Raw genomic sequence first — 18,242 nt, forward strand, 5'->3', positions numbered from 1 at the left:
GCATCGGACGCGCTCATTAGAAGTATTGTATATCATAGTCACTACACGCTAAAGTATCAGATAAAACTTCGTAATAAATGATAATATCTCACCCTTGCGCATCGTCTGCGAGGAATCATCTGGCGACATGTCCATATCGACATCCAACTCCAGTTCCGGCTGGCGCATCTCCTCGTCGCAACGATTCTCGACGTCCGTGAAAATACCCGATGATTCCATGCATGAATCCTCCATCTGGGGCACGGAGGCACTCGGTTGCATCATGTCCGGGCCATACAGCTGGCCATCGATCACCTGGGCACGGCGATCGCCGCGATGCAGGACATCATCCGCGTCGGATTCGGTAAAGAAATCCGAGTCTGTCATGGGATCCTGACGTCTCAAAGGAGCCGGATTCGGAGGAGGGAAGCTGGGCTGGCGACTCACTCGGCCCAAATGGGGTCCATTGCTTGGGGAATGATCACAAGCTCCGCGAGAAGCGGGGCGCGACATCTCACCATCGCCCTGGTAGCCCGTATCCAAACTGGTTACACTGGTCACGCTCGTTATGAAGCTGTTGCTCAGCTTCGAGTGCTGCGAGGTGTTCACCTGGTTCTGGGACGCCTCCACCTGCTTGACAATCTCGGATTTAATCTCAATGGGATCCAGAGGCAGTTCCTCCGGCGATGGCGTCTGCTCCATCCTCAACTGCAGGAGATTTGGATGATGCATCCTGATCATTTCCAGATTGTGCATAAGATTGTTGTGTGGAGAGTCCAGGAAATCCTTCATCTGATCGGGAGTAAGGATGCCCAAGCTCTCGTCCAGATCGAAGGAGCTCTGCTTCTTCAGGAGCTGCTGTTGCAATTGCTGCAATTGTGTTGATGAGGAAAACGAGTTGTCCACCAGTTCGATGGAGCAGTCCAGCGTGGTGTCTGGCAAATCAAGTCCGAAGCTGTAGCGGGTCCGACCCCTAACCGATGTGGAGGTTAGTGTATTGTCCAGAGCTCCATTGCCATCCATGGTGATGTCACCATCCGGCGTTCGGGTGGGCAAAACCAGGGCACTTTGTGCCTGCTTCAACAGGGGTGATAGCAGATGAACTGGCTGCGGAGTAGCCTGACCCATCATTCTCATTCCATGCGGCGTTGTGGTGGCCGACTGGGGGGATAGGCACAGCAGCGAGTGCTGGGGAATGGATCTTCGCCCCGACTGAAGGTGGACCCTGCTTGGAGTTCCTCTCTCCAGTTCCTGGGTTAGGTTCAACAACTGGATGTGCCTTGGCGACTGCAACGCACTGATGTCCAGCAATCTTTCAGTGTTGAGCGTGGAGTTCAACGGCAACTTCATGTTGGTCTTGTCCGGTGCCAAACTGGTTAACGTCACGTCCAGCGCGTCGTCCGTTTCCTGGCCCAGTTTCTCAACGTTGCCGGAACACTTGGAACTCAGAATGTCCAAGCCAGATGGCATGGATATGTGTTCCAGCAGGGGTAACTGATCCATGCTCAGGGTTAAATTGGCTCCTTGGTGGATCACCTTTGTGAAGTCGCCTGGTTCAATGACGGATTTGGTTAGATTCGCCCCTCGATTCGTCAATGTGGCTCCTCTATCAATGGATTTTGTAAGATTGGATGCTGCGTCCATTGTTATGGTTAAATTTTGTCCAGCTTGTATGGTTTTTGTAGTACTTCGTCCTTTGTCTATTGTCCTAGAGACTTCTTCATTCTTATCATTCATTGTCCTCGTGAGATTTACTCCTCTTGTAAATGTTTGAGTGCAATTCGCTGCCACCTCAAAAGTCTTACTTATACTAGATTCTTTTTCAACCGTTCTCGTGAGATCTCCAGCTCCCTTAAACGTTTTTGTGATATTTCCTGCTGCCTCCAAAGTTTGGGTGATATTTCCAACTCCTCCCACGACTTTCGTAAGATTTCCAAGTCCCGAAGAATTGGCAGACATTGTTCTGGTGGCATCCTTGGCCGGAATAACTGGCATTGTTCTACCCATTATTCCCGACGAGTTAACCGAGTGTGTTGCGTTATTTCTCGAACACACTGTCATTTCATGAGTGGTATCCAATGAGCAGAATGTCATCAATGGTGTTTTCTGAGCGGGTCTCACTATCTGAGTGATATCCGTCGAGGGTGAACCCTTCATAATTCTCGTGCCGTCTCTGATCAGGACTTTGGTTTCATTTGGCACTGGCGAATCGATGTCCATGGTTCGTCCAAAGGTGGACAATCGAGTGCTCTCCAGTTTCATTCGGTTCGACTGCTCCTCGTCCTCGCAGACAAAGGTCTCGGATCTCAAGAGGGGCATCGGCGTGCTGCTGGTCAACTGATCGTTTGTCACCATTCCACGTTTCCCTACCGGAAGTGGAGTTACTGGCAGTGAGCTCGTCATGTCGCATGGACTGGACATCACTGCATTTGCACTGGCGCTCGACTTGGGACTGAAGTACTTCTTAAGGACGGTGGTGGTCCGCTTGCTGAGCAGGCTCACCGCATTGTTTATCCGCTCTCCACTGGCGCTCTTCTTCAGACTGCTGCCCAAATCCCGCAGAGCGGCTGAAGATGGGGCATACGAGCTGGCGGGACGCGGCTTGGCAGGATCGCCGGGTGCTCGGAATATCTGAGTGGCCTTGGGTGCGCTCGTCGGTGGTCGTATGTGCTGGGTGGTGCTGGTGGTGGTGGTTCTGTTGGTGGTGCTGCCACTGCTGCTGGCCAGGCCAAAAGTACTCGGCTTCGGAAGGCGGGAGACGCCATCCAGGCGGGGAATGCGAGTTGTGGCCGGATCCTGTAAGAAAGGAGAAAACACGTAATTAAGTGCAAAATCAGAAGAGACGTTCTCTGCACACAAATTACTCCAGATGGTGTGCGCCCTATCCGCTTGATTTCCCTTCACTTGGATTTTCCATGACCTCCACTTAGTACACTTTGAAAAAAAAATATAAATATATCAAATCGAAGGTTTAAAAAGTTTCTCAGACCATTTTTTAAAAAAATACGATTTGAAGGTGATTTTAGGAGAACCTATTGTATTTTCTTTATTACGAATTATTGGCGCATACTTTAATTTTTGTTCTTGTGTATTAGCCTGTCGCGTTGGCGCCGCATAGATCTGTTCAGCTATCCGCATTCAGCACGTGCTCAGACTTTTTGGCAGTGGCCAATATGGTGCAAAGTAGTTCAGTGGGGCGTTTCCACTTGGCACCAGTTCAACGCACTTTAAAGCAGTATCCAGGAACGGGGTTGTTTCTCTCCCAAAAAGCCAAAATCCTTTTGCTGATGTCACCGAAACTTTACAGCTCCCTTTTTTGTGTGGAGTACATATATCCCTTTCAACCCCTCACAGCTAATTGCATTTTAATCAAATAAGGAAAAAAGCAGCAACGACTTTTGGAAAAACTTTATGGCTGCGCTGAACTGTTTATGGTAGCGCAAGGGGGATGAAAAAATAGGGGCGTCATGGGTATAATGAATTTATATCATTACGGGGGTATTACTACACTGCCAGCTAATTATGCAAGTGCACGTTAGGAAAAGCGGGAGGAAAATATAACAGCGGGAAAACATTGTGCTGCATGATAGATATGAGGGACTCTGAAGAAATGTTGTCATTACATTACGATTACGATTAATCCTAAAATCTCTCGTCATTATTCAGGGCTTCTTAGTTTTTTCGTTCACAAATAAAACCTAGGGAATTTCTAAGAAATACTACTCTTTAGGATTTTCTACAAACTACGAAAAAATGTTCCCAAAGTCGGGGAAGACATGTGTGCTTCTTGCAGCCCGTTTGCCTTATGGGTTTGCGTTTAATCAACTCAAGACGATGTCACCTGTTCATCTCTTTCACTCGGCGGCCTTAATGCAAAACTACATAAGTGGAACAAAAAAACCAATTTCAAGCAAAGGAAGACAAGAATACAAATGTTCATCTCAAGACATGAACTGGACGAAACATGGAGGATGCTTTAAGCAAAACTATAGTACCGAATCCGCCTCCACGGGCACCGCAACGACCTTAAAGTTGACCAAAAGGGAACAACTGAAGCGGGCATTCAAGGAGTATGGAGCAACCATTGTGGTCTTTCATGTGGTCATTTCCGTCATTTCTCTTGGAGGCTTTTATGCACTTGTTTCCAGTGGAATAAACCTGGTGCCCGTACTGGAATACCTCGGTATGGGTTCATCGGCGGTTGCGGAGAAAGTTGCCGCAGGAAGCACCTTTGTTGTGGCCTTTGCCGTTCACAAAATCTTTGCGCCAGCCAGAATCAGCATCACATTGGGCACCACACCGTTCATCGTGAAGTATTTGCGATCCAAGGGACTTCTGAAGCCAAAAAGCACATAGTGGCCTACTGCAGGATACAAATTATTTCCTTGCTACCTGTAACAATACCTCATTTGAAGTTTAAATAGAAAATTACAAATTGAAAGCGTAGATTCGCAGGTCTAGGGCTAATTCCATTTTGTATTCCATTATGTAAATGGCAAATAGAAAGAACTTTTTGGAAAACCAATTTATATGCGCTCCATATCATCGACACCATCGGCCTGAAAAGTTAGTTTAATGTGCGAAATGCTTGCCAAACAATATCCGACCGCAAACTTTGCCAACGTTTAGACTGACAAGGAAAAGTTTCTTCATCTTCATCCGGGGTTCTATTTTTTGGGGCTACTGAGGTGCTGAAATTTGCTGCATGCTACACAATATGAAATGCACTCGATGGCAGTTTATACAGGCCGACTTAATCGAAAATGCAATTTCAACAGACAAGTTAAACAAGCGCCGCCTGCGTCCCGAACTTTTGTGATTTGGTGGAGAGGGATGTGGAAATAAAATCTACAATGTGGCTGCCACACCCATTCCGGCCCATTCAGTGTCCTTGAACTTTTCGCGTGAAACTTTGCGCCATCCTGTGCCCCAACCGAGTGCCGATTGTTATCAAGTGCAAACTGCACAAAAGTTTCCGCCAAAAGGACGAGGGCGCCCAAGGAACTGCTCCTTTCGCAGCCAACGCCACCATATGTGGCCATAATTATTCGAATGTGGCACGATAACCGAGGAGCTGGAGCAGCTGCTTCTGGGATATGAAATGTTATCGATAAGCACGCTGGGGAATTTGCATAATGACCTTTTGGCAGTGCAATATGAGTCGAGTCCTTGGGGCATTCGTGCGCAGGATAATGAAGCAAACATTCCGATTAAGCGGTAAATTATGGGGCTTACTGAACCGCCAGTTCAACCGAAAACAATTAATTAAACGAATTGCCCGGAAATTTCGGACCTTTAGGTTGGAATACCAGTTTCGGTATGCTTCGTAATTAACTTTATATTGCAGTTATAAATCTACTTTTTCTCTAAATATATCTTAATAAACTATATTGCAAAACCTTCTGGACAAGAAAAAATTGAGTAGCAATCGACTCGATGCACCAAATATTTGTCACAACAACAACTTGAGTGTTTACCAGCGAGGACAAAAAGGATACGACACAATGAGGACACGCAGCGGTTGAAACACAAATAAATACTGACACTGCAAAGCGACAGAAGGCGACTGAGTGCCGGTGGTGCAACCCATGGAATCCGGGAAATCGGGGGTGGAATACAGAGTGAACCTGCCACCACCATGGAGTGGCACCACCACAACCACCGCACCACCGAGCAACCAGCAGTTGCATGTGGGTTAAGCGCAAACGCATGTCCTGTAGTCATGACAAGGCAGCGGAAGTGGAAGTGGAAGAGGAAGAGCTGAGCGGAACCGAATAAAAATTTATCGATTTCTATGGGAGAATTATAATAGATTGCCCAGCGAACCGCCCCTTGTCCACCATAAAACTTCATTTTTCCATCGATATTAATAGCGTCTGGCGAAGGGAGCCGATTTTCTACTCCTAGTAGTGCATGAAATTCCCAAGAAGGGCTGCTTGTGTTTGTGTTCAAAGCTTATGCATGAATAATTTGCATTGCCAACTTGGGGCCCCCTTTCGCCAAATCCAGCCCCACCCTTCAATCAATAGCGATTGTCGAGGTTATGAAAAGGCAAGTGAGGAAAGGGGGGAAATAATGCTGAACTGGTTTAACATTTATTGAATGATTCCCCCCGCTCTCAATCGATTGGAAGGAAAGTACTTTATCCGAATAGCCTTGGCTGTGATTTCATTTGATATGCATATTAGAAATATAGATACCCCATTATGCACGGACCATAAATAAAGTAAATACTACAGAAGGGTAGTAGGTAAGTAACAAGTTGGTTTTTTTTGTGTAACAATAGCAAAATCATTGAAAGGTTCGGGTTTACGGCATACAAAACTTAAGTTATATACAAATATTTACTTTCCAATGCTGTTATCCTAGCTTTTCAAGCATACATTCTATACAGTCACTCCAAGAATGTAAACATTTTCGTAGTAAATGCATTTTCGTGCTTCATATTTCGCATGTAGAAGAACTTCAGCCCACTTGTATGGCTTTAGGAGCACATACCCGGTAAACTACCCTAATGACTTTTTGCCACCCAGCCACCTACGTTCATCCAGAATCGAGCTCAATCAACTTATGGAAACTAAAGTTGCCGGCTCCCTGTTTATTTCACTCGGGGAGCTACAAAAAAGAAAACATTTTCACAAGCCATTAGCTCGTATCCATCATCAGAGGCACTAAGCGGTTTATCTCGTGCAGGACAACGAGAAGCTACAAGGATGCAACAACAAGGACACCGGCGAGCAGAGTGGCAAGCATTTGCAATTAGATGGGAGCAGCCGTCCAATATACTTTGCATACTTTGCCGAGCAATAAAAAAGAGCCAATCCGACCGAAAAGAAACATTGCGCAGCTGCAGGCCATTTTTGTAGCATACTTTAATGCGCTGCGGCAGTTGGCGCCTCGATAAATCGCCGAAATGTCTGCGGCATAACCTTTTTTAATATCTCTGCGAGATGTGTGCCACAAGCCATCATTTGTTGTTTATGATTTTTGCCGAGTTTTTCCAGACGCGCCAGCTGCCGGCGTGCGTAAAAATTAAATCACTTTTATAGACCTATTCTCGTTCTTCCGCTGTCAAGCAGACAATTAATGGTCCTTCCCGTCCAGCCATATATATTTCGCACTAGACACTGTCCTTCTGTATCCGTTGGCTGGATCAGATTTATGTGCATCTTGACTAGTTTCAAGTGGCAGCCGTTAAGGCTGAGCTCAAAGACTAAAGAAATTACCCTGGTTTAAAGTTTCAAATCGGCCGAGCTGAACGAAGAACATATAGTATACTGCCAGGCTTTGATTAAAGATGCCCCGGGGAGAAGAACTCAAAGGTCAGAACAAAGCAGTAGGTAGCAAGAAAAGCCCCCAGTTTTCCATTTTAATTCGTTTTGTGTAAACACTGGCGAAGGGATGGGAAAACTGCTCAAGTGTTGTGTAAACGTGTTCTTCACGATTGCTGTAAAGGAATTTTCATTGTGTGCTCGCCCAAGAGTTTACGATTTATTTAATGTTGTAATTAAGTTTTGACGACATAAAGCTCTAATTAATGCGCCTCTAAGGAGAATCGCATGTGGCTAAGCTGCTTAAGATTATAGAGAAATATAGTAAGAGGATTAAAGCTGGATTATAAGGGAATTGGATTCATTCAGGCAGCCACTTTAAAGGTTACTGCATTCATTGCTATTTATTACAAGAAATTCACTTTTAGTACTTATTAAAATTGAACATATGTCATCAGTCGATTTATAAATTGTCCATTCGCTGAACTGAAAAGTAACTTGAATTTATATTCATTTCCCTGCTATTCTCCAAAATAGACAAGTTAACTTAGCTTAAGCACACACAATTCGAATACGTTTCGTTACGACATTTTTAACCCAAAGGAACCAATAGAAATCGTCTAGAATATGCTTCCATTTGGTATGTAAGAAGCATTTGGGCATAATTTATTATGCTCCAGGGAACAGCACAGAATAGAACAGAACAAGACCAGACCGAAGGGAAGGACAATCCGAAGACGACGACATTTATCAAGTGTGCAACTCGAGCAAGGATCTGCGTCTATACTATATATTTCTCCGCTCTCCTTGACATTGCAAATTTTTTGGAGCAACGCGAATTTAAAATGTAAATCGCTTGCTGCAACACGAGTTGTTATGCCCCACGGCCTTTCTATGGGGCATCCATTCTGAAAGGCTGCCCCCGTTCTCATCTTCATCAGCATTTCTTGCTGCATTCGTGTCTTCATTTTCGTCCCCAATCAATTTTGTAAATTGCATTTGCGATTGAATCCAAAGCATGTTGTTTCCCTCGCCCACCTTCTGCCAACTCTATGCATTCTGAATAAGATGAGAAATATTATCGCACTGTTGCCTCTGCCGCCATTCGGACAAGTGCAACACGGCGTATGCGCAATTTGTTGTGGTCAATGGATGAGGGGGCTGGGAAAAGCCAAGGAAAACCGCTCCGGTTAATGGAATTGCAACCGTGTGAGCTGGAAACCAAGCCAGCAACACATCAATCAAGGTCGGAACTCCGTGTAATAGAAATTGCACTTGGTGGCAAGCTTTCGTTATTATGTGTAAACACACGTCCTTGATTGCCGGTCAATATACTTAATGTGTTCTATAATTGAAGTGTGAAAGTGAAAGGGTAGCAATGGGTTTTTATAATTGTTAAGCCCCATTTTATTTTACGAACATTTTGTTAATTTATAACATTTTTCTAATAATTTTTAGAAATATTCCCTTTGTACTTTAATTATGTTTTCCATTATACCAATACCCATTAAAATGTCAATATTACTTAATCTCTTTTATGGTATTGGAATCTCCCATTTCACATAATTAAACATAGAATGCAGCAAAAAATGTGAAATTTTCCGTGCGATTGCTAATGGCATTTTCCGAGAGCAAATTGTTGACAATAATGAAGCTGATGAACATTTGCGGTTGTGTTCATTGTCATTGTTGCTGCGTTAGTTATTCTACCATCGGTTGGGGTGCATTTGGGCCAGTCTGGAACTGTTTGCGTCATTGTTCAGTTTTAGTTCTCTGCGGTTGCCTGAAATTGTCGTAATGCATTTACGGACATCGCACACACATGTGGCCCAAGTGCGGTTTTGTAGCTGGAAATGTTGGCTGTGTACTGTAAACAAGATTTTAGCAACCCACTTGGTTTTCTCCTGTGGGTCGAACATGTGTCAGCACTCATAATTTTGTGTAAAAGATTTAGAGAAAATGTGCACTATCTGGAAAATCATTACTATCACAAAACCCAATTTATATCAGTAACTTTCAGTTTTCTAAACTCATATTGATATTTTTGTATGTATATTTTGTATCATGGCAAGAGATCTTCCAGTCCTATTAAATATTCATATTTGTTTCCCTTTTGGTTGCATACCTATAAATTAGCCCGTTCTGACAATATTAGCCCTTTCATATCTCGTTACTCATACGCCACGTGGTCACGTTTTCGCCTAAGCTCTACGTAGCTGCACTCGCTGCACTTTGCGCTTACGTTTTGTTATTATTTTCCCCAGTACTCGTTAGCCTTGTCTAGTGCCAAAATGAAATGACAATGTTTTCCCAGCGCACAGAACTCAAATCGTAAATCATTTTATTTTTTGGGGTGTTGGCAAAGGTAAACAATGTCACATAGAAGCCCGCAGTTGTCTGTCAGTAGAGAAAAAGGCAAAAAGATTAGAGATATATGGACTGCGGAGAGCGGGGCAGAATGCGAGATATATAGCAACTCCAGTTTGTGTAGCCCCAAACTTTGACAGTTACATGCGCTGCACCATTGCAGAATGACAAACGAAGGCGAAAAAAGCCATGAGTTGCACAAAACGTATATATCTGTCATTCCAGTTTTCACTTTCGCAGAAAGTGGCAGATTTCGGTTATTCTGTGGAATTATATCTAGCTATATAGATATTGGGGAACTATAATATGACTTAAATACAAATATTTATATACTCAAGTTTAAAATAATATCTTTTAGGTAGTTTTATCGGAAAACGGAAAATGCTACAATTTATCTTTTCCACTTCGTTTCCCCTCTGAATTTCGCACTTTTCCCCAAACTTTCGGCGTTTGTGTGTGTGTCAGTCTGTTTTTTCTTTTTCGTCTCCGTTCGTGACAGCTTGTTTTTTTGGGGGCGTGGCGAGGGGCGGAATGGGTTGGGCATTTGGGTCAACTATCGACTGCAATTTGAGCCTTTCAAACTGTCGCCGACACAAAACGAAGGGGGCTCAGTTGAAAAAAAACACACAGTCAGGCAGAGTAAAAGTTGTGGAAAGTGTGACAGCAACTCATTGCACATGGACATTTGCCGAGTCAGCTGGGAATCCCCTCAAGTGCTCTGGAAATTTGATTTCAATTTCCATATGATTTTGATTTGGCCAGCGAACGGGGGCAAGCTGGCTGAAATTTATGCAAACAAAAAAGGCTTCTCCTTGGCTTCTTGATATTTTATGAATTATTTCCCTGTGATTGCGAGTTAAATCATTTGAAAACCAACTTATCGTACAAGACATGCATGAAACGGAATTCGCAATTTTTAAACTGAGCTTGCTTTAACTTTACTAAAGTCTGTGATAATGCCTTAAATTGTTTGCCAAAAATTAACTACCAAAAACTTTTTGCATCATTTCAAACAACAAGTATCTTACTAGAAAGCTGGAGAAATTGCAAAAATAGTTTTTAATTTTTTTTGCTGCTTCATCGATGTTTTTGCGTTGTTTTAGTAACTTTGTAATTTGCACTTGACTGCAGTGAAAATGGTAAATTCTACTAGACAAAAAATATTGATGCTTTTTTTTCTTTGCTCTCTCAGTTTGCCGCATTGCAAATTCAGCTCACATAGTTTTCACTTTGAACTTTTGGTTGAGGAAACTTTCCCAGCAATGCAATTGCATCTGGCGATGGGGGAAAATAAATGTGCAGCTCGACTTTTGACCTATGCTGTAGTCCGCAGATCAACCCCTCAAGTTTGTGGCTTAAGATAATGCCCGGGTTTCTGGACAGAAATAATTGCATTAAAATTCTGAAAGTTCGGACTGTAAACTAATCTAGTTAATAAACCATTCCAGTGATCTTACATATGCCAGAGAGCATAAATAAGATTTTCATGCACAAAAGATAGCATACGTTTTCCCTCAATTTTATATAGTTTTTCCGAGCATTTTATGTAGCCCTTGGCAGCTGCTTTGCATAGTTCTGTGAAGGTCGCCAGGATATCTGTCTGTGTCTGAGTGCAGGATGCAGGATGTTCGCTGGTCTTGGTGCACACACATTTTAGACTCAGGCCAGCAGTCAAACGCTTTGTAAACCTTTCATCTTTCTACGTAGCTTTGGTTTGCATTTTGTCCTTCCCCCATTATCCTTCCATTCCCCACACCCTTCACCGATCCTTTTCAATTATGCTCGAATGAAGCGGAGGGACAGCAGAAGAAAGGGGACACAAGGACGAAGGTCGTGCGACGCTCACAAAAGTATGCTACATATTTAATGACTGGCTTAAAGTCTTTGGCAGCGTCTGGATACATTAGATATCAGCTTTCTACGCAAGGCAAACAAGTCGCAATCATAAAAGCGAAATGCAGAACGTAACAAAATAATACGATTTAGTCAGTTTAGAATGCCAGGGAAAAATGTATTAAATGAAATTTAAATTTAAATAAAATATGAATTCCATGAAGTACTTCCCCTTCTATTACTGTTCCAAGGACATTTAAATTAAGCATTCATTTGCGGTGATATCACCGGCTTTAACGCTCTGAACTCCGCGCAGAGTTGACTAACCTCGAACTGTGCTACATTTTTTTTGCACCTCCATCATACACACATTTTGTCGTGTAATTTGCACGCTGAGTCTATTAAATGCACTGCAACCGAGTTGTGTCAGCACCTCAGGTGTACAGAGCTTTCACTCACACTCGTATACGATTCATAAACATTTGTTGTGGCGCCCAACGTGGGGCATGAAATGCGACGTGTTACACAAGTGGGAAGAAGAAGGTGCAAGTCATTAAGTAAGCTTGTTTTTGTTCTGATTTTTCTCGTTGTTTTCAGGGAAGAGGCCATAAAAGCTTCGTGCGCCACGCACACGTGCACACATAATTAAAACGGACGCCTGTGGCCTAACCCTTAGTTTGTCTTGGGCCCCAGCAGACCCCTTAACCCTCACACTGCCCAACTTGGCTACCTCTGAGTGCTTTATGGCGCAACTGGTAGAATTATTCACCGAGCATAATATTTAACTCGGAATTCCCTGCTAAACGCACAAAATGTCTGCCCAAGACAATCCCGATTCCCAGCGGCGAAATTCATTTTCTTGTCGCTTACAAGGTATTTAAAGCAATGAAGTTAGCTGATACCCTGAATGAAAGTTAAGAAAGAGGTACAAATATTAATTACCCACTGATTTCGGTTTTAATGTTATTTAATGTATTATTCACTGATTATTGTATTCTATTCTATGACTTAATGTCAAGGTAAAGGGTAAATATTTTCGAATTTAAGCTCCTTATTTTCAAATTGTATACAAAATCTGATATAATTAAGACTAAGTACGGACATGAAAATAATCCTTTCATTCAGGACGAAAGGCCCCAAACTTTCCGTACATTTAAGCCGGACGTAGAGTTTTCGTTTATTTGAGGGAAAACGCAGTTCGTAACCTCGGCAAAGGAAAATGAACGCCGCACAGCGACCGCATTTATGTGCTTGTATTTTGTTAGCGTCTGCGGTGACTTGGAGGCGCTTTTCCTCCATTTTTCCCCGCCCGACTTTTCCCGGCCGGGTATTTCCGTAATTTTAGACGCTTTCGTCTTTTATTTGCGCCTTTTGCTCGTTCATATTTTATGCTGGCATCGCGTGTTTGGTTCTCGCAGTGGCTTCTGGTAGTGCTGTTGTTACTATTGTGGTTTCGCCCCCACTCTCCGCTTTCAACGCTTGTTGCTATTATTGTAGTTATATACATGGGAGTTAAATTGGGTTAGTAAGTTCTGTTTCCATTGTTTTCCCTTCGGTGCTCCGTTGTTTTTCCCCATCTCTCGGTCTTTCCACTTGCGAGGAAACCAAAAAAATAGGAAAACAATTGCCTTTCAGCAAGTGCAAATTTCAGCTAGGGATTTCCATTCTGAGCATTATGATTTATGGATGTTTTCCTAGCGGAAGCTTTCAATTTGCATGAATTGGCAAGAGGAAAAGGATTTGAGAGGATGTTCAGGAAAATTAAAAACATGCTTTTAATAACCAGCGAATAAAAACGTTTTGTTATGATTATACGCTTAATGGTCAAAAATACTTCATTACTGACTTAATTTCAAATACTCCTCATTGCACACCCGGTTATTCAATCGAGTTGTCAGATCATGCCACAAGTTAATTGGTTTATATCCCCGTAGTCCGCGCTCCCAATTCCACGGCAAGTGGTGAAATTATTTACCCACATGGCCAGGACCCGGGTTCCACGTCATCCTTCTTCGCCAAGCTGATTTGAAACAAATTAACCGCACATGGCAGGAACCGCAGGAATGGAGAGCTACAGACACCCGGGGGATTTGGGTGCACGGCATGGTTAGTTGGCAATTTCCCAGTGCAGGCAGCAAATCGAAATGCGATTCACCTATCCGTGTATATCCGTATCTGGAAATGTGTGACCCAAAGACACGCCCTATATCTGGCAGCTTAGTAGCCCGATGCAGCACAAGTACACAGCAAAAAACTCTAATACTATCACTCATTTGATTATCATAGTATATCTTTATTCCAAGCTAAGATTTCTCTCAGTGCATTCGGGCTCTGAACACTTACTGCCTTGGCCCGATGACAGGCGCTTAATTTTCAATTACAGACACATAAAGTGCGAGAAGCGGACTAAATCGCACAAGCACCCAATCCGGAGCCATCGCACCACCCGGCTATAATGCCATCATGTGGTCAGGTGCACCACCCACATATATCCCATATAGGATAGTTACACGGTTTTTCCACCTTTCAGCACATTCGATTTTATTTAATTTGGCTCACGGCGATTTCTGTGCTGCAAAAAGTGATGGTAATTTGATTTGGCAAGACTAATATTAAAAACGGTAGTGAACGCATTAGGTTAGCTCTTAAAATTCCCATTAAAATACACATTTAATGCACTTTACTCAGTCTTTAAAGACAACCTGATTCGTTTATGAACCCACTTCTCTCTAACCCGGTTTCACCCGCACCTTTCGCCGTGCCGGAAATTTCCAGCACCACACCTCCATTTTCCATAAAAATTCAATTATTATCTTCGCCTTTCATGTTCAGCGGGCACAGTTAAAAAAAATACAACATAAAAGCACTGAAATGACAACTTTTTTATCATTCCCCACACATGAGAGTCCACAAAGACGGTTCTCTATCCACATGCTACGGTTTACCTAGCCGTCTGTTTTCATTTCACTTTATTGAATATTTTTTGATTGGATTTCACACGGTTTATGCTGATTGCGCTTTTAGTACACCTGGAACTACAATTAATTCAAATTGCTGCCATAAAATGTGTGTGCGTGTTAATATTTAATTAAGGCCAAACTTATTTGCCCATTTAAAACGTTTTCAGCGCCATATTTATGTAATTAAATCGCACATAAATCGTAATTTGCATGGCACAGAAATTTATTGTGGACATGAGTATCTTCAATCTACTTTTATCCATTTGCCATTTCTCAAGCTGTCCAAAGAAATTTGCCAAGACCCTAGTCAAGCATACAAAACACAGAAGTTGGCAGCAAATCCCCGCCACTCTGCACAAAAAACAAACAAGGCAAGAAATTGTAAAATTCTAAATGGGGAGACAAAAACTCCATAAATTTGTGGAGCCCACAGTGCTGCGAAAGTGGAAAACATTTAAGCACTCTGCATGACCATAAGTTGCCTTATAAAATGCTCTAAATAAAACAATAAAGTAAACTGAAACTGATAACTGATATCAGAAACTAATGTACTTTTTTTAATATGTTTGTATATTATTAAATATTAGTAATATTTTGAAAAGTAAATGTTTATTACCTAATCAATAAATGGTTTTGATTTCCCAGTGGAATAAAATTGCCCCAGGAAATAAAACTTCATCCCAAATCCCTGCAGGTCTTGTCCACTTATCTGGAGTATCCATTCAGCTCAGTGAACCTATTCACTCTGGCTAAATTTGCCCAATGCTAATATACCATTTGTCAGGTCATTTAATGGTCTCCGGGTCGGAAGGACATGACTTGCTGTCTGGGGTCAGCCCCAACGTTGTTCCAAGGGTTTTTATCTGCGCCACCCTTTATTTATGCACCCGGTTGCAATTCAGCCACTTCAACCGCACCAAGTCCTGTTTTTTGTGGCACTTAATTAAATTAGTGGTGTAGGGGCAGCAAAAAGCTCAGGCTGCAAAATGCCGCATTAGACGATTGGCTGGCATCCCAGCAAAGGCTACAACATTTATCACATGTCTGTACATTTTTTCTGTATTTATCCATCTATCAAATTGCAATCAAGTCACCTAGAAACCCCGCGCTGAATGATTGAATGAAAATTTGTCAGGGGCAGCTGCCGCGGCTGGGGCCCAAATGCAAACACTATTAATTTCGGCACAACAATGGATGAATGAAGGATGTGTGTACACCTCCCCTTTCTCAAGAACTTAACGTCGTCCTCCTCCTTTTATCGACTAAGCCACACATGTGCGGCTTTTTCGCCCAAATTTTGGCAAGGCAACTTTAAGCTCGTTTGACATTTTGACAGCGGTTACACTTGGATTTTAAATATGTTCTTTATAGCATGCAAAGTTGAAGAAGTTTCATATTATTAGGAAAAACTAATTAAACTTGTAATAAAGGATTTGCTGTTATATTGAGTGATTTAGGTAATCTTCTCTCTCTACGAGAAATTGCTGAATATTGTTGCCAGTGTATCAGTAGCATCCAGCAGATGAGAACCTGCAACGACGTCAGTGGCTGTATCCACGTCTATGGCCCCGTCTATGGTGTAGTTTTGTGTGCATTGTCGTGTCGTGGCCATGAATTTTTAATGAAATTAGCTTAGGAATCTTACAACATTTTGCCGCGTTTCTGGCGACCCACGTGTTTGTCCTGGAAAATTCCGAACGGTGCAAGAGGGCGGGGGAGGGGGAAGGAGGTGCAACCACGCTGCATGCGACGCCCACAAATATGCAAGGATAATGACGCTGGAGAGCTTCCAAGCGAAGGATAAGATACATTTCAGTGCAGTTAATTCACTCCATTTCTATGCAGAATTTACTGTATGAAAAGAAGCTTAATTAGGCTGCAGTTGGTTGGATATGTTTTATCTTATGCTAACTTTTCCAATTTGGTGAGAAATAAGCTATTCAAGTTACATATATCTCTAGGAACGAATTTGGGTTTAAATACAGACATATGAACACCAGAAAACTAATTCCAGATTTTTGCAGCAATTAAACCATACGTTTGTCGGTTGGCATTAATTAATGGAAGCATTTCCCCAGCTTCGAACATTATTAATTAACAATTTCCAAATCATCCAGCAGAGCAAACAAAACCGAAACCGATGATGTTGCGAATTAGCATAGATTATATCGACATTGGGTTCACCTGTTTGTTTAATGCGAATACATACCAATGCAAATTCCAACAGATTCATTTCAATATGTGGGCGGAAAGGAAAAGCGGTATCCGTACATTTTCATGCTGCAAACGCAGTCATAAATAAATGGAAAATTGCGATTCGCAATGGATGCCAGAAGCCCTTTTTGGTGGCATGCAACGCATTTCGCGTTGAGTCAATACACAAATGCCACCGCCGCCAGCATAAATCATAAATGGCAAGCCAATAGTGGATCAGCTAGTGGGAATAGTATACATATACATATATATAGGGGTTCTGTGGAAACGTAGAGGAGTGGATAAGCTCTTCGTTTGGAAACAGATGCTGCAAACTGGAAAAACGATGCCATTACAAGAGTATACATTTATGGTTAATACTATTCCCATAGCGAATTTTACTTAGCTGTAGTATTTGGCATACCTTTAAGGTCTAGTTTGAAGTGCAGAACATGAATCTCAATAGTTTTCAATTTATGTAACTAAATGTATATCCGAAGCTTTTCTCGAAATAATCACCCTTAGCCTTTCATGAGCGAATTTTCATGCTGTTTTTCTTCATCTTTTCCGCATAAGTGGGTGGTAGCAACAAACATGTACGTCTACAAGAAAAATGGCTTCAACTTATTGTTAGTTTCGCCCCGTTATCCTTGCACTTGCAGGCAGGTCCTGCGGTTGCGCCTGCTGCTGTTGACACGGAAAAAAGTGTATATAGGAGGCGCCCCCCTGCCGACAATTGTATGAGAGGAATATAATAGTGCTACAGGCTGCACAAAATGATATAGGGGCCATGGCAAGACGACAGAATGGATGAAAAGTGGGGGAAAAGTGGGCGGCAAGAACTCTGATGATTATGAGGCTGTCGCGGAAAAAGGCAAAGGCAAAAAAGTAAAACCCCACTCATTGAAGGATATAGTACATATATTTTGGATGTACCCTGTAGACATTACGATAGGGCGTTCTGATTGGATTAAAAGTAAAATTGCCTAAAGAAAATATACTGAAATCAATTTTAAAGCTATAACTTTCGATGCAGTGCGGAAAATAAGACTTTTATTACACATATCAGTGATATTTATATATTTTGCGGTTTTTAAGGATTTTATATCCCTGCTTGAGCATCGTATTTACCCGTCTGGGAAAACCACTCAAGGACACTCCGTCCTAAGCACATAAAAATAGTAGTACCTCTGGTTAACTCAGTGCCTCGAGAATCTCCATTGTAAAGTCTGAACTTGACTTGGGGACATTTGGCCGCATTTGGCGTGCAAATCAAAATTTCATAGCCAGCCAACGAAGGGAGGAAAATGGAGAGAGCTGAATGGTTGAGTAAAAGTGGAAAACTTTAAGATAGAGGAAAGTAATTTCATGTTGAGCGACAAGTGGCAAGGTAATTTATCAAGAGCAAAACAAACCTGTCACGAGCGAAAGTTCTTCAGGCAGACGCGACAGTGGTTGGATGGGCACACCACCCACAACCACCCACAGCCACCCATAACCACCCACTCCCGATTCCCACACGTGGTGGGTGATAAAAAATGTATTGCCAAATTGGCTCGAACTGCACATATCGAGCCAGGAACCTCGAGAATAATGTGCCTCATTTCGGCCACGAAAAAAGTAGCTGGCCAGTGAGAAA

The 18,242-nt window shown here is 42.6% G+C and overlaps 2 protein-coding genes across 2 annotated transcripts in view; one reads left to right on the forward strand and one right to left on the reverse strand.

The window, feature by feature from the left end:
• The window catches only part of LOC117135307 (protein MLP1), a 71,453-nt gene that overhangs the window by 51,957 nt on the left and 1,254 nt on the right, over window positions 1–18,242 (reverse strand). The window contains exon 2 of the mRNA XM_033295495.1: window positions 93–2,775. Within this exon, the coding sequence (XP_033151386.1) occupies window positions 93–2,775 (2,683 nt within the window). The remainder of the gene's footprint in view (window positions 1–92; window positions 2,776–18,242) is intronic.
• Window positions 3,629–4,477, forward strand: LOC117135322 (protein FAM210B, mitochondrial). Its single transcript, XM_033295520.1, has one exon. It carries the CDS (start codon window positions 3,733–3,735, stop codon window positions 4,333–4,335), a length of 603 nt encoding a protein of 200 aa, XP_033151411.1. The 5' UTR covers window positions 3,629–3,732; the 3' UTR covers window positions 4,336–4,477.

Source organism: Drosophila mauritiana, chromosome 2L (genome assembly GCF_004382145.1).
Source record: "Drosophila mauritiana strain mau12 chromosome 2L, ASM438214v1, whole genome shotgun sequence".
In the NCBI taxonomy this organism is placed as follows: Eukaryota; Metazoa; Arthropoda; class Insecta; order Diptera; family Drosophilidae; genus Drosophila; species Drosophila mauritiana.